This window comes from Oncorhynchus masou, chromosome 15 (genome assembly GCF_036934945.1).
Source record: "Oncorhynchus masou masou isolate Uvic2021 chromosome 15, UVic_Omas_1.1, whole genome shotgun sequence".
Lineage (NCBI taxonomy): Eukaryota > Metazoa > Chordata > Actinopteri > Salmoniformes > Salmonidae > Oncorhynchus > Oncorhynchus masou.
The window spans coordinates 65,615,287-65,638,730 of NC_088226.1; the positions used below are offsets into that span (position 1 = coordinate 65,615,287).

The following is a 23,444-nucleotide window of genomic DNA, read 5'->3' on the forward strand; positions in this document are numbered from 1 at the left end:
ATGACTGGAACGAACTACAAAAATCTCTGAAACTGGAAACACTTATCTCCCTCACTAGCTGTAAGCACCAACTGTCAGAGCAGCTCACAGATTACTGCACCTGTACATAGCCCACCTATAATTTAGCCCAAACAACTACCTCTTTCCCTACTGTATTTAATCAATTAATTTATTTTGCTCCTTTGCACCCCATTATTTTTATTTCTACTTTGCACATTCTTCTATTGCAAATCTACCATTCCAGTGTTTTACTTGCTATATTGTATTTACTTTGCCACCATGGCCTTTTTTTGCCTTTACCTCCCTTATCTCACCTCATTTGCTCACATCGTATATAGACTTGTTTATACTGTATTATTGACTGTATATTTGTTTTAGTCCATGTGTAACTCTGTGTCGTTGTATGTGTCGAACTGCTTTGCTTTATCCTGGCCAGGTCGCAATTGTAAATGAGAACTTGTTCTCAACTTGCCTACATGGTTAAATAAAGGTGAAATAAATAAATAAAAAATATCGCCACCTCTCAGCTTTAGCTGCCTCTAGTTCTTCTTTAGGGCGGCGATATTCCCCAGCCTGTCTCCAGGGTCCCTGTCTGTCCAATATCTCCTCCCATGTCCAGGAGTCCTGAACCCTCTGCTCCTCGTTACCACGCTGCTTGGTCCATTTGTCTGCAACGATCGTCTGTTGAAGAAGGTGTGGACCAAAGCGCAGCGTGGTCAGTGTTCATACTTATATTTCAACTGAACACTCAATAACAAAAACAACAAAGAGAACAAACGAAAACCGGAACAGTCCTGTCAGGTGCAGAAACACAAAACAAAAAAATAACTACCCACAGGGGAAAATCTACCTAAGTATGGTTCCCAATCCGAGACAACGATAGACAGCTGTCCCTGATTGAGAACCTGTCACGCTATCTACCGAAGTGGATGCCTCTCCTTGCTCGGGTGGTGCTCGGCGGTCGAAGTCACCGGTCTTCTAGCCATCATTGATCCATTTTTCATTTTCTATTGGTTTGTCTACACACCTGGTTTCAATCCCATTCATTACCTTTTGTGTATTTAACCCTCTGTTTCCCATCATTTCTTGTCAGAGATTGTTTCTTGTTTCAGTTTCGTGTTGTTTGTATTTGGTGAGCGACGGGTCCTCGTACCCAATTTGTTTCATTTGTATTTATGGTTTTGGAGTTATGTTTTATTAAATTACTCCATTTACTGAGTTTATTCTCCTGCGCCTGACTTCCCTGCCACCTATACACACGTTATGACAGAACCATAACCGGCCAAAACAAAGAAATACAAAAACATAGAAAAGGGAACATAGAATGCCCACCCAAATCACACCCTGACCAAACCAAAATAGAAACATAAAAAGCTCTAAGGTCAGGGCGTGAAAAGTAATGTGTCGTATTGGATTTGCCCCAAACATAACACTTTTGTATTCAGGACAAAAAGTGAATTGCTTTGCCACATGTTTTGCACTATTACTTTGTTGTCTTGTTGCAAACAGGATGCATGTTTTGGAATATTTGTATTCTGTACAGGCTTCCTTCTTTTCACTCTGTCAATTAGGTCAGTATTATGGATTAACTACAATGTAGTTGATCCATCCTCAGTTCTCCTATCACAGCCATTAAATACTGTAACTGTTTTAAAGTCACCATTGGCCTTATGGTGAAATCCCTGAGTGGTCTACTTCCTCTCTGTCGACTGAGTTAGGAAGGATGCCTTTATCTTTGTAGTGACTGGGTGTATTGATACACCATTCAAAGTGTAATTAATAAGTTCACCATACATAAAGGGATATTCAATGTCTGCTTTTAAAAATTTTCCCCACCTACCAAAAGGTGACCTTCTTTGCGAGGCATTGGAAAACCTCCCTGGTCTTTGTGGTTGAATCTGTGTTTGAAATTCGCTGCTTGACTAGGGGATCTTAATTGTATATGTTGGGTGCAGTGATGAGGTAGTCATTCAAAAAACCATGTTAAACACTATTAATGCACACAGAGTGAGTCAATGTAACTTATTATGTGACTTGTTAAAGCACATGTTTACTCCTGAACTTATTTAGGCTTGGATTAATAAAGGGGTTGAATACTTATTGACTCAAGACGTTTCAGCTTTTCAATTTGAATGAATTTACATTTCTAAAAACATAAATCCACTTTGAGATTATGGGGTATTGTGTGTAGGCCAGTGACACAAAATCACAATTTAATTCATTTAAAATGTAAGCTGTAACACAATAAAATATGAAAATTGTCAAGGGGTGTGAACACTTTCAGATTAAGGCTGAGATTCAATCAACTGCAGAAGGTGGATTTTTGAACGGCGCTATGGAAATCAAGTGTCATCTCCCTCCATAACAGACACACTGCTGTGCAACTCAAACACAACTTTGAAAGCACAGAGTGGGGATGTGCTATATGAATTCTGGTCTGAAGTTTTACTATCTACCACAGGTATCAAAAATACCTATAGATGACAATGTAATATGGTGAAAAAGGAGTCTCCACATGCTTCAATCAGATGCAATGTCAGTGTTCATTTGCTAAGTGTTCTGGCTGTTAAAAGTTCTATAGTAAATTCACGAGTTCATTCAAAAGTGTCCCAAGTGCAAAGACCATACTTGTGATCATGGTTAAGCTTTTAATGTCATGGATTGTATTTTCCCAGGTCTGTTCCCACAATATTGATCCACAACGATCCCTGTCCTGGTTTGCTCTCCTCCTCGGTCCTCTGCAATGGGACATGGTCCCACTGTGTCAGAATGAATCCTTCGGTCTGTCCTGGATGACATTATATGCTCAATGAAGGGTATGAAACAATCCCTAAGTTCTCATATCCTTTGAATGTTCCTTGAATGTGTTGTCTAAATCGCTCATGTTTTTTAATAATCTGTGGTCTATAAATGTGTACATAGAACATTAATGTGAAACCTGTCAAACAGACATTGGTAGTGATTGGAATCAGTTATTGGGTGTCAATTCAATGAGTGCACTATGCTGTGTACTGGCTAAAGAGAGAAATACCATGCTCATCGGAATAGATGATGATATTAGAGGTGCACTAATCTCTCGTGGACAGACTATATATTGATCATCAAGTAAAAATGTTGTATTTGACACATGCTTCGTAGACAACAGGTGCAGAGTAACAGTGATTCCCGGATTTTTGGCTTATTTCAAGCGGATTTCAAAAGTTTTCCAACTGGGATTTGCAACCCTATTTATAACACAGTACTATTGTTGATGAGTTACACTATAGTGAGTCTGAGGAAAATATAAGATACTGTGCTTCACAGCAGATTGACTAAGAACACATTCCTGAGGATTCTCATGTCATACCAAACCCATACAGGCTGAAAACCCAGCTCATAGATTTGTTGTCAAACTCCAGAGAAAAAATTGTGAGAAAATTGAAGAGGCTGCTCATAAAGCAGATGAAGTGGAGCCAAGAATCTCTCCCGACTCCAAAAGTGACCTCTCACATTAGCTATTCCAAAATGACAGTATCAGATGAGCAAATGCAATTCATGTTTGAGCATTTGCCGGGGAGCAAGGGAAATACTTTGAGTTCAGTAATGATTTGACGTCTTCTTGCTTCCCAGGCTTGGTATCGACCGATTTCTCCATCTACACTGACAAAGGAGGAGGATGAAGAAATAGAGGGTGTCTACATTAACTTGAGGGAGTTGTGTTTTGTCTGTCAGTGCTTGTTGTCTGATTATTTTGTTTGAAAAGCCAAGAACCTTTATGTGAAGAAAGCACCAAGAAGTAGGTGCTACAATAGGCAGGGACATCTATAAGACGATTTGATATGAGAATGATGATAGTTCAATGACAAAAGCTTTCTTTTTATCTAAGGATAACACTCCCCCTTCCCCTCTCACCAGTGATATGAGTAACCTTGCCAGGAAATTACAGTTGTGATAAACATCCTCGCTGTCACACATGAAAAGCACCTGAGGGTTTGAAACACTTGTTTGGAGTAATTCACTCTGACACATCAAAATACCTCCCTAGATCATCCTGCCCTTGATGTAATGGAGTCCTGTCGTGGAATCTCCCTCAATGGACCCCTTACGAAACCACCTGTTGATTTCTGATTAGACCGTACGCTCACAACATGGTTGACAGGCAAAATGGGGAGGAGGCAGGGACTACCCTCTCCTCCTCTCTCTAATGGCTGGATGGACACTGAAGGCCCAGAGGCTAGAGCCTGCTAGTCACACCTGTCAAAGCAGAATCAGAGCAGCATGGAACGATAGCACATCAAAACACACATGATGTCCCACAAAACCCGACACCACACCCATAAGAGCCACCACAGCTGTCAGTCAGAACCTCAAAGGCCAAGTGATTCAGGGGAGAGCCAACATGGCTGTTTATCTACATACATGAATCTAAATCAGGCATTGTACAATGTATTGATTAGATCAAATGGCTAATTATAGATCACCACTGAGACACAAAGGGACAGTTAAAGAGCCTCCATGTGGCTCTGGACCATCAGGTTCCTGACCCCCGTACTAAGACCATCTGTACTGAAATCCACATAGTGCATGGACATTTTCTTGATTCCATGATTCCCAGCACGAAATGTATAATGGGGCTTGTGAAATTGTGAAATTGAAAATGTTTAGAAATGATCTACAGCAGTGATGTTTTAGGGGAACCCAGAAAATATCAGATAAGGAGGCATTTTTTTCTAACGAAGAAGCATTTGTCTCATGGAAAACGAGACATGAGAACAAATGAGGAGCGCTGAGAGATGAGAGGGACTATATATCTAGGAGGCTGGACATTTGAACCCTGGTGTCTTCATTCAAACAGTCAACTTCCATCATTGCTGCATGACCTCCATGCATTTCCCTAGTCTAGGGGATTGAGCTGTATAAATGTGCGACACAGCATGAGGTTCGCAACTTATTGGCTAGCTATTGTTAGATCCAAAGGCTGAGTGAAGAGGCAATCTACCTGGCTTTGATATTAGTAAGTGCTCCACAATGTGCTCTTCCTGGTTTGAGACAGAAGAAGCCGTTTCAGCCATTAACTGCCAAAATGCTGTGTAAACTCTTTGAGAAAACGCAAGGAAATGGATGGCAAGATTCTGTATGAGTCTCAACTCCTCCACCACCTGCTGCTGCGTGTCCAGGCATTTTGTGGAAAATGTAATAGTCAATGAATATGTATACAGGCTCATAAAACCTATTGAGGGGGGCTTTCTGTTCATTCCGTGTGCTGTTGATGACCCTTGACCCGCTCCGTGGTACCTGCCAGCCTAATGCATACTTGGCAGACCGGCCCATTAGTCCAGCTTATTCTCAGGCTAAACACATCGCTGGCCTATTTTAAGCAACAGTGGTGTGAGATGGGGGCATATGTAGACACATTTAGTCACTCTGGATACTCAAGCAATCCATATCTGGAGGCACGTACAGGTTCACTGCTGACGCTGATGTCATCATCTCTCGCTCCAGTGAGTCGCTAGGAGGACTATGATGCACCTCTGAGGTCCAACTACAACTCCAAATCATAAAAATGCTTGACTTTGTCTGTGATGACAATGACCTTATTGATGAGGGTCAAAGGGCCGGAACCCCACAAGGGCTTCAAAAACATATTCAAGCACATTTGTAGGAACATTTTTCTGGATTTGTGATAACACACACTGTTATGTCATTGATTGAGATAGCTAAGCACAGTTGACAATGCACTGACGTATTTCTTCTCCGAGACTTGGTCTGGGTGAGCAACCTTGCTTTCGTCATCCCAATCCATAACGCTATACCTCCACCCTCCTCCTCTTCCTTCCCTGCGTGTGAGGACTGGCGGCGTGGCTTGGACCCGTCACAGAGTGACTCAGGCCACTCTTCCATTTGAAAAATTAAAAGGGGGCCATTTGGCAGAGTTAAATGAAGCCCTAGCGAAAAATGCTGAGCTCAGCACAGCTCCTAGAAGCTCAATCACAAAGGAGGCACGCTGATGTAATGGCCACCACTGCATCTGCCTTGGCAGGGGAGGAGGGCTCGTCAGCACAGCTCCTTTAATTAATCTCCCTCCGGATCAAGGGTACATCAGATATCATTAACAGAGTCTAGGCTCTCAGCGTCCAGTCGTTTCAACCCAAATAAAAAAAGACAGGGTGGGCGGAGAGAGAGAGGTGGAGAGTGAAGGATTCAAAGAGGGATAAAATCAATCAAATCAAATGTATTTATAAAGCCTTTCTTACATCAGCTGATATATCAAAGTGCTGTACAGAAACCCAGCCTAAAACCCCAAACAGCAAGCAATGCAGGTGTAGAAGCAAGGTGGCTAGGAAAAACTCCCTAGAAAGGCCAAAACCTAGGAAGTAACCTAGAGAGGAACCAGGCTATGAGGGGTGGCCAGTCCTCTTCTGGCTGTGCCGGGTGGAGATTATAACAGAACATGGCCAAGATGTTCAAATGTTCATAAATGACCAGCATGGTCAAATAATAATAATCACAGTAGTTGTCGAGGGTGCAGCAAGTCTGCACCTCAGGAGTAAATGTCAGTTGGCTTTTCATAGCCAATCATTAAGAGTATCTCTACCGCTCCTGCTGTCTCTAGAGAGTTGAAAACAGCAGGTCTGGGACATGAAGCAGGTCCGGTGAACAGGTCAGGGTTCCATAGCCACAGGCAGAACAGTTGAAACTGGAGCAGCAGCACGGCCAGGTGGACTAGGGACAGCAAGGAGTCATCATGCCAGGTAGTCCTGAGGCATAGTCCTAGGGCTCAGGTCCTCCGAGAGAGAAAGAGAGAATTAGAGAGAGCATACTTAAATTCACACAGGACACCGGATAAGACAGGAGAAATACTCCAGATATAACAGACTGACCCTAGCCCACCGACACATAAACTACTGCAGCATAAATAAACCCTGCATCCATGAGCCTGTTCATGTTGTATACTACACTCAGCTGTGTTCACTGCTGTTATGACAGGCTTGTCTATGTGTTGTGACCATGATGCTCTTGTTGCACATTGTGAATCAAAAGTAGCCTATACTGTTGTTAGGCCTATCCCTGCTTTGATTGGAGTGATGCAAGTTGATTTTGGTCTAGTTATTTTTCCTTCAAGAGTAATTTTGTCTATTCAGAATGCAAAATATCCAGGTTTAATTTGATGGCAGCTCAACAATACTGAATTGACAAGACCTTTTTTTTGTAGCTCTGACTGATTCGGCAGAACTTAGTGATAAAACACCATTCAAAGGAATTCTGTACATTGAAAATTAAATATAAAGCATTTCTTGCAGTCCTGTCCTGACTTGAAATAGCAACCCTGCAGATAGAGGAAAAACATGACTACCTGACCTATGCCATAGTCCCCTATACAGAGATTGTAGTACTGTATACTTCATAAAATAAGAAAGACAATGTATAGCGTAATGAATCCTATTGAACAAAATAACTGTCAAAGCCAACAAGTCAAAGAAAAAAAAAGTGGAAACACACACACACACACACACACACACACACACACACACACACACACACACACACACACACACACACACACACACACACACACACACACACACACACAGTATCAGTTTACTGTAGCCTGTGATGTAAACTTCCAATTTACTGCTGCCATCCAGTGCTCATCTAGGCACACTGCAATTATGTACTTCATTGCAGAAAGATAAATGTTAAAACAAAATGTTGTTTGCTTTTATTACTACAAGTATATGTCATTCCAGTTATTGCAACGTTCTGAGAACCATACACATAAAATTCATTCCAGAAATAACAATCTACATCTAAATTAATTTCACAATTGACAGGAATCATTTAAATTAAACAGTAAAATTGCAAGTCTTTGGTCAAGTAAAAATGACGTTTTCAATCTTTGATTACATCAGTGGTAAAATACCCAATTGCCATACTTTAGTAAAAGTAAAGACTTAATAGAAAATGACTCAAGTAAAAGTGAAAGTCACCCAGTAAAAACCTACTTGAGTAAAAGTAAAAAATATAATTTGGTTTGAAATATACTTAAGTTTCAAAAGTAAATGTAATTGCTAAAATATAATTAAGTATTAAAAGTAAAACTATAAATATATTATATATTTTTTTAATAGAGAGCACAATTGTCTTTCCTTTTTTATTTACGGATAGCAGGGGGCACATATGGGATCAATATCATGCCAAATGAAAACAAGTGATTTACATTTGTGGATTGGTACTTATTTGTACAGATCATTATACACAAATACAAAATGCACGCTGTGTGTTCACAATACATTTGGCATGATATTGATCCCATAGGCACACTCCAACATTCAGACATTTGTATTTAGTGAGTCCGCCAGATCAGATGCAGTAGGGATGACCAGGGATTATCTTTTTATGTGCGTGAATTTGACAATTTCCTGTCCTGCTAACCATTCAAAATGTAACGAGTACTTTTGGGTGTCAGGGAAAATGTATCGAGTAAAAAGGACATTATTTTCTTTAGGAATGTAGTGGAGTAAAAGTAAAAGTTGCTAAAAATATAAATAGTAAAGTAGAGATACCCCTAAAAAAATGAAGTAAAAATACTTTAAAGTACTATTTAAACGCTTTACACCACTGGATTGCATTTCGATTTTTAATCTACTGAATGGACTTCTGAGATCTACTGCTTTGCCTTACGTCACAGATCTAGGGAAATAAATCAATCCAGAGTCACAGTTCACCAAGCAACAGCAGAGATGGTAAGAATGAATAAAAAAATGAATTTTGTTTTACGTTTCTAAGCGCGAATGTTACTTAATAAGTAATACAATTAATCGCATACATTGAATGGCAAAAGTGTTCGATAATTAAAGATCCCAGCTAGAGCAGCTAGCTAGCTATCACTCGTTGAAAGGATATTAAATGTACGTTAGCACAAGTCTATGAGCACAACAGAGGAAACGAGTGCACTGTGAGTAAGCACAAAACAGCAAGCATCTGGAAGTTTATGACTATGTACGAGCTAGATTGTTAGCAAACTATCTCAATAAGATTAAATAAATAAAAAGTACTAGCCTGGCCAGCAGTTAGTTACATAGTAACGTAACTAAGTTAGTTAGCTAACTTTAGGTGGCTAGTTAGCTACCTAACACAGCTAGGTAGCTAACTAGCATGCTACGTTAGCTAGCTATCGTTAGCCAGTGTAATGTTGATTGTTTCACTTTCGTTTTTTGACTGCCATAAAAGTTACCCAACTTTGCCGAATGCCATTGGTCCTTGCAGTCAACCGTCCTTACCTATGCAGTCAAAGGCTGATTGAAATTGCATGGTTGTTCGCGGTGCTGTCTTCCAAATGCTTGCAACCAGCTGCTTGGAACAAATTTAGCTAGTTGTCATCCTTACCTTTAAAAGTTTCAAACGTGTTTGACGTCAGAGGTGCACCCATAGAGCTCATATTCTACTAACTAATTCTGTGGGTGCACCCCCTGCCAGGTGACTGTAAACAAAACCACAAGGTTGGTTGCTTCCTAGCTTGCGCTATAATTTATGTATAGCAATACAATACCTTAGTCTAGGGTGGCAAACACGATCTGTGTCAAGTTGTTTTTTGGTAGATAACTCATCGCAATGCAAGATAACTACGTAAGTAAAACATGTGATGTGTATTTCTTGACCTATATACCGTGAAAACATTGACACAGCTGCCTTTTTTTTCTCTGTAGTTCCGTAACCAGTACGACAATGACGTCACTGTATGGAGTCCTCAGGTAAGGGCCAAGTTGCCTTATGAGAAAGCGACCTTACAAGGTACTCACTACAGCATTAACATAACTCAACGGACATCAAAATGATTCTAAATGTTTGGGGAATGAGATTACCTGCAGTGTCTCCCAAATAAGGTAACATTATCAATGCACTTGTTTCAGGGGCGCATTCACCAGATCGAATACGCCATGGAGGCGGTGAAACAAGGTTCGGCAACAGTGGGGCTCAAGTCCGGAACCCATGCAGTCCTGGTTGCTCTCAAGGTATTTCCCAGTAACATCCCAGTTATATTCTACACTGTGACAGCTTTATTTTGTCAAGAGTTATATAGGAGCTACACTGAGACTTTAGGAAAACAGTATGTTTTATTTATTTTCAACCTGCTACACTGCAAAGTGTGGCTCATGTCCGCATCCAATCTAGAAAATAGAACCAGAGGGCAATTTTGTGCTGAGTAGACGGTGCTCCTATGCCCAGGTTTAATTTATTAAATGAATAAGAGCGTCTCGCCCTCAGTAAAAGTTATGTTTCCGGTATGCCAGGCCAGTTAAGATGAAATAAAAATGTACATGTAGTACCTTACTCTTGACTAAGTACTTTTGACACTTGCAGTGACTATCAATGGGCTGTTGACTGAAACTGTGTTCGGGTTTATCCACAGAGAGCCCAGTCTGAGCTGGCTGCTCACCAGAAGAAGATCCTCCATGTTGATGAACACATTGGCATCTCTATTGCTGGGCTGACTGCAGATGCCAGGCTCCTCTGGTACAACACACACGCACACATCTCGTGTCTAGTTGTAGGAATACCATGACTTCGTATGCAAAGTGTATCCACTGTAATCTGTGTCAAGATTTCCCCTTCCGTCTTCCTCGACAGTAACTTCATGAGGCAGGAATGCCTGGACTCCAGGTTTGTGTTTGACAGGCCTCTCCCAGTGTCGCGCCTCGTCACTCTCATTGGAAGCAGTATCCTTTGTCATGTTTTCACATATTCACCTCTAGAAGCCTGGACCGGCACTCCAATCAATGTTTCAATGTCAAAATGCACACTGGGCTTTTCATGAGTTAAGCGGTCAGAATTGGGAATTGGCGTGCTGTCCTCTAGACTGTTAATAATGTAACCCTTGACCAGTCCCTCAGAAACCCAAATCCCCACACAGAGATATGGAAGAAGACCCTATGGTGTGGGACTGCTTATCGCTGGCTACGACGTGAGTTCTCTTTGTCATGTTTTTAATGGAAACTAGGTCTGCTGATGAAGGGGTGTAATACTCTAGAAGTAGTATGTGATTCTTTTTTTTTCTTAAAAAAAATGTAAACCCCTTTATTATGGCGGGCCTAAAAAAAGCTCAGGAGTAAACATGTGCTTAAGTTATATAAGTTGCTTGGACTCTGTGTACAGTAATAGTGTTAAACATTCTTTTTTTATTTTTTTAAATGTTTATTTTACAATAAAAAATCCAATAAAAAAAGACAGCAATACTAACAATGACATTCATTGTACTGTTGAATGGGATGGTCAATTTAGAGGACAAAACAAAATTTTACTCACACATACACAAAATAAAACAAAATCCTATTAGGTGGTACATGTATAAGAAGACAGCATATAGTCATTACAAGCAGTGTAGTTAAGCCAAAAATAAATGTTGAGTGGAGTACATTAATTAGTAATGTGGAGCATCTGTCATTCTCTCCTTATGGCTTCTTCTTGTAGGACATGGGACCTCATATCTTCCAGACCTGCCCCTCTGCAAACTACTTCGACTGCAAAGCCATGTCCATCGGAGCGCGCTCCCAGTCTGCCCGCACATACCTAGAGAGACACATGAACACCTTCCTGGACTGTGAGAGCATGCACACACACACTGTATTTGTAGTTCTCACATGTACTAACACAAATGCATACCTGAGGGCACAAATGCATGTCTACTCAGACACTTACTATAAAGTAAATACCGTTTGATGCTTGTTAACTGTAGCACCTGTCTCACACATTTCAGCACATGCTCTTTGCATTTATCCCTTTGTCCATTGCATTGTCTGTATTTAGGTAATCTGAATGAGCTGGTCAGGCATGGTCTGCTTGGGCTCAGAGAAACACTCCCTGCTGAACAGGACCTCACGACTAAGGTAAGCTGCTATGGCTCAACCAACTGGTCTTACCACTCCTTCCCTGCTGAACAGGGCTCTGTTCATTAGGTCATGTAACAGAACATGTTTTGCTACATTTATGATAAAATTAGTTTTTCTTAGTCAAGTTAGTTCCTCCCTGTTTGTCAGTTTTCTTCTGTTTGGTGCCTAATGAACACAACCCAGGCCTTTACTGAGTAGCTCTCCCTGCCTTTCAGAATGTCTCCATCGGTATTGTGGGGAAAGACTTGGAGTTCACCATCTACGACGATGATGACGTGGCTCCTTTCCTCGTGGGTCTAGAGGAGAGGCCACAGAGAAAGGTAGGAGTCGGCTTGGAGCTAACAATGGATGTCATTTGAGGAAAGTGGTTGGATTAATGCTAGCCTGGAACCACACTGAAACAGAACAATTCATTTGGAATCCAGGGTAGTATAATGCACCCTCTAAGATATTTGTATATTTAACTATATTAGAGAGTGGTTAACAAACATGATGTCACAAAATTGTTTGAACACATCAAGTGTTGGAATTGTCACATTATCGTTGAACGGTAGCCAATCAAGATGTGGGCAACTGCTAACCTCTCCTTGTGTCTGTCCTTTAGGTCGTCCAGGCTGCAGATGAGCCTGCACCTGACAAACCTGATGAGCCAATGGATATCTGAGACTTGGAGGACGCAGAATGATTACACACTTGTCACACTGTGGTGACCAGAAACCAAATCCAACAGGGCACCACTCACTGAACTACAATGGGGAAATCTGTACTGTGGCAATATGCCACTTAACTGAAAACAGGTGAATTGTACGCTTTCTGCTAATAACATTGGTTGTTGCTTTTCTATTGGTAGAATGTTCAATTCTATAAATAAAACCTTTTTTTCTCATTTGGTGCCAATGTGTTTTTTGTTTGACACATACTTGAGACTTATTTTTTTATTTTAAGGTTGTTGATTGTCAAACCAGGATCTTCCACAGCAGTGACTACTTTTTATAACATTGGCATACAGGTTAATCAATCGTGTATAAAAGTGAGTTTTTCATAACTAGTGGTCCAGTGTTGCACTATAGCCATTAAGTAAGCAGGAAAAAAAGTATTAGTCCCAAGGTCACCAATTATCATTTGTACTAAGGTTCTGTCTATGCAAAGCATAGATCTGACATAGTGATAATCAAAGTTTTCACATCCCAGACCAAGTGTTTTATAGTCAATCCTTTCATTACACATTTGTCCTCACCTTAAAAGGAAACTAGAGTGCAGAGCATCAAAATCCTGAGACATTAGTAAAAAAAAAAATGTTGCAATTGCAGATATTTTCATTCACAACTAGCTATTTGAATACATAAATGTAACTACAGTTATTAGTCTGTTCATGGGTTCTGACTGTTATCACGATTTACTTGTAAGATTTCTGACTTTTTTTGGTTGCGTGCCATTATCTCTGGCTAACATAGACCATACTTAGAGGGCGATGGCAGGCCAATCAGAACACGTCTCTTTGTTCAGGCTTGTGATTGGACTGCAGATAACCTTATTAGTGCCAAGTCCAGATGGGTTTATGCAGAAAGAACTTAGTAGTTTTTAATTTTCTTCACACAGACATGTAGAACAAGCTAAAGATCAATTATGTGACTAATTTTTGACAAATGTCAGAGCCAAGGTCTAAAAGGTCTAGATGAATTTCACATTGATTCTAATGATTCTAATGTAGGAGCACAATACAATCCCAATCAGTCAGTTTACTGTAAGCTATTATTCAATGGGGGAATCCTTAACCAGGCACTGGTACAATACTGTGGGTACTGTATGACTTCTGCTTCAGACTGTCACTTAGCAAGAGAAGAAGGGATACCATCTTTCTCAGGTGGAGGTTTTGCTCCTCTACTCTTGTTACAGACTGGATAACTGCCAGCCTTCATGCAAGAGTCCACCCAGTATTGAAGCTTTTTGTGGCTAGAAAGAAATGTTTATTGACAGACGTAATCAGACTTGTTTGTAGGTTGCACTCATCTCTCCCAAATATTGAAAGGAATTTAGGGAAGTCAATCAATAGTGTTTACTTGTGGTTATTTCTTCTGCTTCTTGTTCCATCTAAGAACAGCCAGATGATGTTTCCATTGACACTATCCTTTTCCTCTCACTCCAAAACCATGGACATCTTTAGTGTACTCAAGCTCCTCCCCTTGCTCCTCTGCAACGCCCATCTCATTATCAGCCACACCCAGCTTGTCATTGGCCCCACCCTCCTCCTGGTCCATTCCTTCTTTCTCTACCTCAGTCCTACACACACATCACACTTAGCCCCACCTTCCTCATTCCCAGTGGATAAATCAGCAGCTCCCTCATCAGTATTCAAATCAGACCCTGCCTCAGCTCCACCTTCATCATCCTCAGCCCCACTCTCGTTGGTCGTCTGGCTGCTCCTCAGTGCTGGTCACCTGGGAATGGTCACATCCACAGAAGGGCTCTTCCCAGCATGGATGGGGATCTTCTGGGAAACCTAATTCAACCATGGATATATATACACTACCTAATAAAGTTTCCATTTCCATTCATCGTCAGTCACTTTGTAATTCGAGCACATACTGTACAGTCCTCATCAGAAGCACTAAACCCTACCGTATGTTACACCAAATCTGGTATACCTCCATATTGTTTAATTATTTTTTTTATTATTTATTGAATATTCGAAACATACAATATACTTGCAGTGAAGCTGCTCAATAACTACATCATACCAGTCATCCAACAGACTCCCATTCAGAGAGACACACAGAAGCATCCAGGGTCAATGCCCAGCTCAAGGGCATATTGACCGATCTACCACCGGGTCAAAAAATGTGAACCCGAACCCTCCAAGATCCCCCCCACAGTTCCCCAATTGCTGTCCCTCAACCATTAGAGTATATGCATGTGTACAAACACCTGCATGGCATCAGCCTCAGGCAAACCGGCATTAGTTGTAAAAACACTGCCACTTGGTGTACTTTTTATTAAGTTTTATTTGTACTTTAAAAAAAATCTCTCACACAGCAACTCCACTCCCACTTGTCTCCAATTCCACATACCAACCTTCAGCCCATCCCATTCATCTCTGCTGGCCACCCACTTCGGGTTTCTCCGCAACACATATCTTTCAACTATGCTGTGATGTTTAACGTACAATTTCAATCTATCTAATCGAATAGAATTTACAGATTGCGAGTTAAAGATAAATACTTTTACTAAGAGTATTAGTAATTGACTGACCTGGTCTCTCCAGATCTCCTAACAGTACAATTTCTATGGTCAATTTTAGATCAATGCTATGCATTTCCAGCCATTCCTGAACCTGAGACCAGAAACAGGTTACCTGAGGGCAATACCAAAATAAATGGTCCATTGATTCTGTATCCTCACAACAAAATCTGCAGAGCTTCGATGATTTTATGCCCCAAATATTCAACATTTTGTTGGTGGCAAGATTTCTATATAATAATTTTAGCTGATAAGCACGAAGTCTTGAATCTTGCGTTGTTTTATATATCAACTCATAAACCCTGTACCATGGAATCGGAAACTATTTTGCAAACTGTATGGCACAGTTGTCAACATCCTGGTACTCAAATGAAACTTTCCTATTTATGCTATTTTTATTCCTCTGCCAGTTTTGATCCTTTAGATTCGGCAGACTGACCAGTTCTCTAACTCCTCCCTCTGCCACCCACCTCCTCCACTTTTGGGGCAATGCCGTAATCAATTGGTTGTACTCTTGGATTGAGCAGACCTTTCAGTACAATTCTGATAACTCCATGAAGGACACAACTCTTCAATTACAATTTACAATATCATTTAAGAACAAAATACAATTTTCAAACATCTTTCCCATAAATACAGGTATTTTATCAACCAGCACATTTGAGTTCAGCCATAATATTTGTTGTAATATTTGTTATATCTTTTCAGGGGGATGAAATTGAAATTGTAGCCAGCTCTGCAATGCTTGTTTGAAAAAGAGAGATACTTTGAAAAAAATTATCATTTTCAATTAATTGAAAATGAGACAAGGCCATTTTCAAAACAATGGAATAGCTTCTCTTAGTAATCTACTTGAGAACCATTTAGGGTTCAAATAAAACTTTTGAATGAGGGAAGCTTTTAGAGAGAGGTTTAGTGCTTTTATTTTTAATAATCTCAACCCATCCAATTCATATTAATTATACAGATAGGCATGTTGTATTTTGTCTGGTTTAGCGTCCCAGATAAAGCGAAATATTTTTGCTCATATGATTTGAAAAACAAATCATCTGGAGTAGGCAGCACCAGAAGTAAGTGAGTAAACTGAGATATAACTAAGGAGTTAATCAGGGCAATTTCTCAATAAATAGACAGGTATTTACCTCTCCATGGTTGCAGGATCTTGTCTATTTTTACAAGTTTACTATTGAAATTCATTGTGGAGAGCTTATGTATATTTTTTGTGATATGAATACTGAGTATGTCTACTTCATCATCATCCCATTTTATAGGTGAACTGTAGGGTAATGTAAAAGTTGTATTTTTAAGGATCCAATACGTAGTATTGTACTCTTATCATAATTAGGTTTGAGTCCAGAAAATGTATCTAGATCTTTAATGAGACATTGCAGGGATCTAGCTTGCGGACTTAATATAATAAAACTTGAGTCATCGGCATACATGGACACCTTTGTTTTTAATCCTTGGATTTCTAGTCCGCTAATGTTATTGGTTATTATTGTTATTGATTTTAATAGCTAACATTTCAATGGCCATAATGAATAGATATGATGACAGCGGACACCCTTGTTTAACTCCTCTTGACAATTCAAAACTCTCTGAGAAGTAGCCATTATTTACTATTTTACACCTGGCGTTGCTATACATTATTGTTACCCATTTTATAAGAGAATTACCGAAATTGAAAAAATCCAGGCAGTTATAAATCAAATCCAGTCTTAATTAATCAAATGCCTTTTCAAAATCCGCTACAAATACTATTCCTGGCTTCTTATATGTTTCATGATGTTCTATTATTTCTAGTAGTTGTTGTATATTATCTCCAATGTATCGTCCATGTAGAAAATCTGTCTGATCAGGATGAACAATACCTGGTAAAACCCTTTTAAATCTGAGTGCTATGCATTTTGCTAGTATTTTTGCATCACAACATTGAAGTGTAAGGGGCCTCCAGTTTTTTTTAGATATATTTGCCATCTGGGTCTTGTTTTAATAATAGAGAAATCAGACCTTACTGCTGAGTACGTGACACACTACAATTTCTATAGGAGTAGTTAAAACATATGTCTACCGGTATGCCATCAAGCCCTGGGGTTTTTATATTATTTGGAAATAATTCCTTACCATAATCTTCATTCAGTGGAAAGGATGAGACGGAAAAGAGAACATCTGCCTAAAATAATTAGCTTCCTCTTTTAAAATATCATTCAGAGAATCATAGATGACTCCGTCTTCAGTAACGAGTTTCTGAAAATTATTTTTGTTAGCGTTCCTGTATTGGAGATTCAGAAGAATTTTGTGCATTTTTCGCCATATTCCATCCAGTTTGCTTTATTTTTGTAATAGATTACATTAGATTGTTCTTGAATAAGTTCCTGAAGTTCTTTTTGTTTTTCATCTAACTTATTTTGTATCTCTGTAGTATCGCTTTTATTGCAATCTACCTGTACTATTAGTTCATGCATTTCCCTTGTTCGTCTTGTCTCTTTAGCCAGAAACTGCTTTCTTATTATTGATGTCTATTGAATTGAATGACACCTGAAAGTACATTTAAACGTATCCCAAACGATAAGGGGATTTGCTGAACCTATATTATACTGGAAAAATTCAGTTATAAATGATTTTGTCTTAGTTGTCCTCCAGTAACCTTTGATTAAATTTCCAATATCCCCGTCCACGTGGAAAATCTATAAGAGTTATGTGAATGCCAGTTAGATGATGATCCGATCTCATTCTGTCTCCTATTAAAACTTTTTTCACCTTTGATGCAAGAGAGAAAGAGACTAGAAAGTCAAGACGACTAGGTTGATTAAGTCTCCTTCACGTATATCTCACAAGATCTGGATTTTTTAGTCTCCATATATCCAATATTTCTAATGTGTCCATAATATTAGTGATTTCCTTAAGGGCACGGTGATGATAGTTTGTAGAGTGATTACCTTTACGGACCATTGAGGTACTTAACATGATGTTATAGTCTCCTACCATAATGATTAGATCACCTGTTGCCTGTAAATTCAATAAATTGGTATAGATGTTTTCGAAGAATAGTGGATCATCCTGATCTGGACCATATAGATTAATGAGCCAAATCTCTTTTTCGTCTACTTTCATATTCAAAAGGATCCACCTTCCTTGCGAATCATTCCTGACTATTTGCACATTCAGATCAAAATCTTTGTTAATTAATATCATCACACCATTTGAGTTCCTTTGTCCACGACAGAAAATTATTTCACCACCCCATTCCCTTTTCCACATAACTTCATCAAAGGATGTAGAGTGAGTTCCCATATTGTTGAGTGTGGATGACATATTCAGACAAGTCTTTAATGATACCATATAAGCAATAAAAAGTGCCAATATCTCTGGTGGGGTAACCCCCTCCGCCTGGCGGCCCTCCTGCATCACCCATGTGATCTCTCTCAGCTGGAGAAGCAGTCTCTCCTCTTGGTCTGCACTCACCCCTGTCACCCTGCAGAGAGAGCAGCACATCACAGCCACAGGTCAGGGTCTTACCAGTAGGGTTCACCAGTCAATCAATGGGAGTTGCAATTACAGTTGAAAGTACAAATACAGTAATAGTAAAGTAAATACATGTTCAATCCAGATTTTATTCAATAAAATAAAAAATGTTCAATCCAATATTTTTGCCATGAAAAAACATGCGAGGTGGGAAAGGAATGACCCAGATAACCATTTTTTTTTTTTAAGTTACAATTTGAATATACTGTTTGTTCTTTCGTATGCAAAGAGTATGAATGAGAGAAAGACTGAAGGGAGAATAAATGAGAGAGTTTGGAGGAGAACGGCAGGTAAACAACAAACCTTTTAGAGCTGCAGCTGGCTTTAGACAATCCTCTCCATTACCATCTCTGTCTCCCTCAGGTTATCCTGCAGCTGAGTCAGCTCACAATCAGCTACAGAGAAGAAGAGAGAGAGAATAAGGAGAGTGGAAGGGTGGGTAAATACTGTACTTTCCAGGCACTGTCTGAATTGAACCAGAACTATTTAGATTTCATGTTTTTGAAATTAACTATTTAAAAAGTAGTACTATAAACTGTTGCTATTTCTTTCTATATAATTATCAATCTTCTTGAAGGGGAATGATCTAAGAATCATGAGATTAGATTACGGAATACAAACACAGTAACTCACTGATCTTTTTATTCCGGTTCTCTCCTCTCACCGAGGGAAATCTGGGCTCGACAGGTGCGGCGCTCTTCACCTTTGATGTTATCTTTTGAAAACACAATAGGAATATGATTTAAACCGTGCTATAATGTGTCTTTTGAACATACAACACGGAGATCATAAACAAATAGTTTGTGAGAATAGGACACAATGGAGTTTGTGTGCATGCGTGTCCTCCTCCATGTATGTGCATATATGTTTGGATGGGCACAAGTATCAATCAATCAAATTGATTTATCAAGCCCTTTTTTATATCAGCCAATGTCAAAGTGCTGTACAGAAACCCAACCTAAAACACCAAACAGCAAGCAATGCAGATGTAGAAGCACGGTGGCTAAGAAAAACTCCCTAGAAAGGCCAGAACCTAGGAAGAAACCTAGAGAGGAACCAGGCTATGTGGGGTGGCCAGTTCTCTTCTGGCTGTGCCAGGTGGAGATTATAACATGACCAAGATGTTCAAACGTTCATAGATGACCAGCACGGTCAAATAATAATAACCACAGTGGTTATTGTTGGCTTTTCACAGTTGGCTTTTCATAGCCGATCATTCAGAGTTAGAAACAGCAGGTGCAGTAGAGAGAGTCCAAAACTGCAGGTACTCGATTCAAGATTAGTCTTCGATTAATTTTCAAATGCAAACTTTTGCCTTCAGCCCCATTTCACATTTAAAATGCGAACATGCGAGAGTACTCAAACACAGACTTTCTTTCAAATGCCCATGACTATTGCATGTTGTGTGGGTACCCTATACCAACCCCACAACATCGCACCTTAAACAGGAGGTAGAGGAGTTAAAGGAGGATCCCAAAACCATACATGAGGATGATCTGCCCTGCCAGGTTGGACTTGCTCCCAGTCCCTACCCCTGTGCCACCACCACCCTTAGCCCTGGCCTCGGTGTTGTGTGACCTGGTGGACCCAGCAGCCCTCTGGCCCTGACTGTCCGGAACCATCTGCCTGTGCACCACGGGAGGAAAGCGTCCTGAACCTGCAACACAAAGGAGGTAGATAAACCCGCCACTGTGATCTAATACACGGGCTACACTGGAGCAACCACTTTATGCCCCACATTTCTGAAGTACCCTGTTAAGGGGAAGGAGTGAGGTGGCAAGCATAAGGGCTGTCCAGCATGTCTCCTATCCGGAGGTGGTGAGAAGAGAAAGGACTGAAGTGTACTTAAAATGGTAGTAGGAGTAGGGATACTGGACTGCTAACTCTGCAGTGTTCTAAATCAATAGTTGTTTCGTAGTCTGAAAATGTCCGAAACATTAACTTGATTGACCATGCTGCAGGTCATGTAACTGTTTGTTATATGCAATATGCTTTGTGGACTCAAGCAGACAGATGTTGCTCTCCGGTTTTGTATTGAAATAAAGGTATGGTTGAATGTATTCTGCCACTGCACCGCTACTGCCCTATTCCCTATTTAGTGCAATACCTTTGACTCAGGCCCATAGACCTACATTCACGGTTGAAGCGTAGTCAATGTTATTTGAACTAAAAAAGATAAGTAGTTTGTGATGCCACCCTATATGGATGTAGCTGGTCATTTCAAAGATAAACGACGATGCATGCAACAAAAAAGTAAATGCAAGAAAAAGGTAAGCCTAGGCTCGAACCTATAATAGTTAGCTAGAATAATAAAGATATGTATCATTTTTAGAGCGTAAAACTTACCCTCGGTCTGTGCACCCTTCTTCCCTCCGCCTAGAAGTATAAAGATAAACGACGATGCATGCAACAAAAAAGTAAATGCAAGAAAAAGGTAAGCCTAGGCTCGAACCTATAATAGTTAGCTAGAATAATAAAGATATGTATCATTTTTAGAGCGTAAAACTTACCCTCGGTCTGTGCACCCTTCTTCCCTCCGCCTAGAAGTATTTTCAGAAACCAGAAGAACAACGCAGAACACCCGGCAAGATACAAGCGTAACGTTTTTAAATGTTGACATCGACATTGTTACATCCGCAAGGTTGCTTTTGCAGAGATATATATATAAAAAAACTAGAAGATTACACAAACAAGTGAAAACACAAGAGGGTCATATAGATGATGCGTGTCTCCCCAGCAACATTAATTTGTGTACGCTTTCTTGTTCGCTAAAAAAACGGAAGTGTAACATTTGTTGTAGTGGATGTACCTCTCCAGAAGATGGCGTCAGAGAACCTTCATTTATTTCGACTAAATACATAGAAAGGCTTTGATGGCACTGCATCCCCTTTGTAAGAAATAGCCAAATATGGTAAAGTCGTTTTTAAAACTCTTTATATCTGCTATAATTACTGACTCTTTGTGATAGATTAGATCAGTGGAGATTTTAGCATGCAATTCCTGGTGGGCAAAAAAGTTTTTAGATGCATGCCAGCAAAGCCACTTAACAATGCATTAATTGGACAATAACGACAATGCATTAATTTGACAATAACGACAATGCATTAATTGGACAATAACGACAATGCATTAATTGGACAATAACGACAATGCATTAATTGGACAATAACGACAATGCATTAATTGGACAATAACGACAATGCATTAATTGGACAATAACGACAATGCATTAATTGGACAATAACGACAATGCATTAATTGGACAATAACGACAATGCATTAATTGCACAATAACAGCGTCAAGCGGTGCCCACAAACTATTCGGGCCTATATAAAGCTGTCCCAACAGCAGAGCTTTCTTGTCAACACCATGGAGTGAATCCTTACCACTGCTTCACCTGGCTATCAGCAGAGCCTTGTCTGGCAGCGAAACAGTTCATATGACTCGTTTAATGCCTTTTTACAAAACATAGCTGATATGGTTGTCCATCTCTCCCTGGCATATTACATCATTTATGCAGACATTTTTGGACTCACCTTTTTGTGCGCGGTGGTCCTTTGTTGGCTAATTTTGTCATCAAAGAAAGATTTACAATTCCGAGTTGGATGACCGTTCAAAATGTATTTTCCCAGTCTGAGCGCGTTTATTCCCGACTACCCAGTTGCAGTGCTTGTGGTCAGCCACTGTCACCGATTCCTTCCAAACAACTCATTGTTCAATTTGAGATTTCCAGATTGTTGTGTAATGTTTATGTCCAATGGCCGATGAGCACGATACATTTTATCTATAATTTCTCTTCATTTTTTCTCTTCATATGACAATGATTAAAAAGGATTTGCCAGTAGATTGTCTACCTGATTTATGATGCTGACTGCTCGCTAAGATTTTGAAAGTAAGATGTTCAATCAAAGCTACTGTAGATGTAACATGATTTGACATCATTTTATCTGTGGCCAATGACCTTGAGCCTTCATGGAAGGGCACTTCCAATCTAAGTCTATGGCAGCACCCAAAGGGCTCACATTCTGGATGTCTACCCTTACTAAAGGAGGGTGACCCAGTGTCCCCATAAGTGACAGAACACTGAGCCAATCACAGTGCAATGCTCCTATTTTCTGCTGGCCTGCCCCATTACCACAGAAAGCACTGAGCTAGAAAGAAACACCTGCATTTCGGAGCTGCCTCTTTGTATGCGGATTTATTAACTCACTGATATATATTTTGGTTGCATTGTTTGCAAACTGATATGTGACACGTAATAATGCCAAAATTACATACAAAACAGGCAAGGCCCCACCTGCCCTGAAAGACGGGTCGTGACTGGATTAGATAATGGTAAGACCTGGGGAAAGACCTATACAGGTTCATAGGAACTGTCAACCTGGTGCGTTGAAGACTTGGTTGGGACTTTTATCAATTTGATTTGCTCACTCACTGCACCCTCTCGCCTCCTTATGAAAAAGGTCAAAGTTAATCAAGGACAGACGGCGAAGAGAGTGAACATGGATGGAATTGTGCTTGCTTGAAATGAGACTGTTCTTCCCCACTCGCACCTCATTAGTCAAATTATGTTTACAGCAGGAGATCCCAAAATAAATGTGTAAACAAGTTATTAAGGTAGTTGTGCAAGACATTCAATAGATAAAACAATACGTATAATATTGTTTTTAAACGTTTGCATGTTTTTCTCTGACAAAATAAAAGCTGATTCAAAGGGGGTGGCAGATATAAAACTATTCTGCAATAGGATACACACAAGTATCCTTGATGAAAGGTGGCTATCGAGGAGAGGAGGGCACTCTTCCGTTTGCCTA

At 39.9% G+C, this 23,444-nt stretch overlaps 1 protein-coding gene and 1 long non-coding RNA gene across 2 annotated transcripts; one reads left to right on the forward strand and one right to left on the reverse strand.

Moving 5' to 3' along the window:
• The first annotated feature begins 8,628 nt into the window (after nt 1–8,628).
• On the forward strand, nt 8,629–12,753 carry LOC135556666 (proteasome subunit alpha type-1). The gene is made up of 10 exons (XM_064990042.1): nt 8,629–8,723; nt 9,687–9,731; nt 9,891–9,992; nt 10,391–10,494; nt 10,609–10,697; nt 10,872–10,942; nt 11,449–11,578; nt 11,785–11,864; nt 12,083–12,187; nt 12,472–12,753. Exons 1-10 carry the CDS (start codon nt 8,721–8,723, stop codon nt 12,529–12,531), a joined length of 789 nt encoding a protein of 262 aa, XP_064846114.1. The 5' UTR covers nt 8,629–8,720; the 3' UTR covers nt 12,532–12,753.
• A 2,005-nt stretch (nt 12,754–14,758) lies between these two features.
• Nucleotides 14,759–21,006, reverse strand: LOC135555162 (uncharacterized). Its single transcript, XR_010457847.1, has 4 exons — nt 20,976–21,006; nt 19,263–20,286; nt 18,933–19,024; nt 14,759–18,579 (listed from the first exon to the last, which is right to left on the reverse strand). It is a non-coding gene; the product is annotated as an uncharacterized LOC135555162 (long non-coding RNA).
• Between the last annotated feature and the right edge of the window lie 2,438 nt (nt 21,007–23,444).

Excerpts from the sequence above, each read along its gene's own strand:
- LOC135556666 (XM_064990042.1), top strand. Across the intron at positions 10,943-11,448 it reads TGCTTATCGCTGGCTACGAC|GACATGGGACCTCATATCTT; the intron begins GTGAGTTCTCTT and ends TTCTTCTTGTAG. Across the intron at positions 11,865-12,082 it reads AACAGGACCTCACGACTAAG|AATGTCTCCATCGGTATTGT; the intron begins GTAAGCTGCTAT and ends CCTGCCTTTCAG.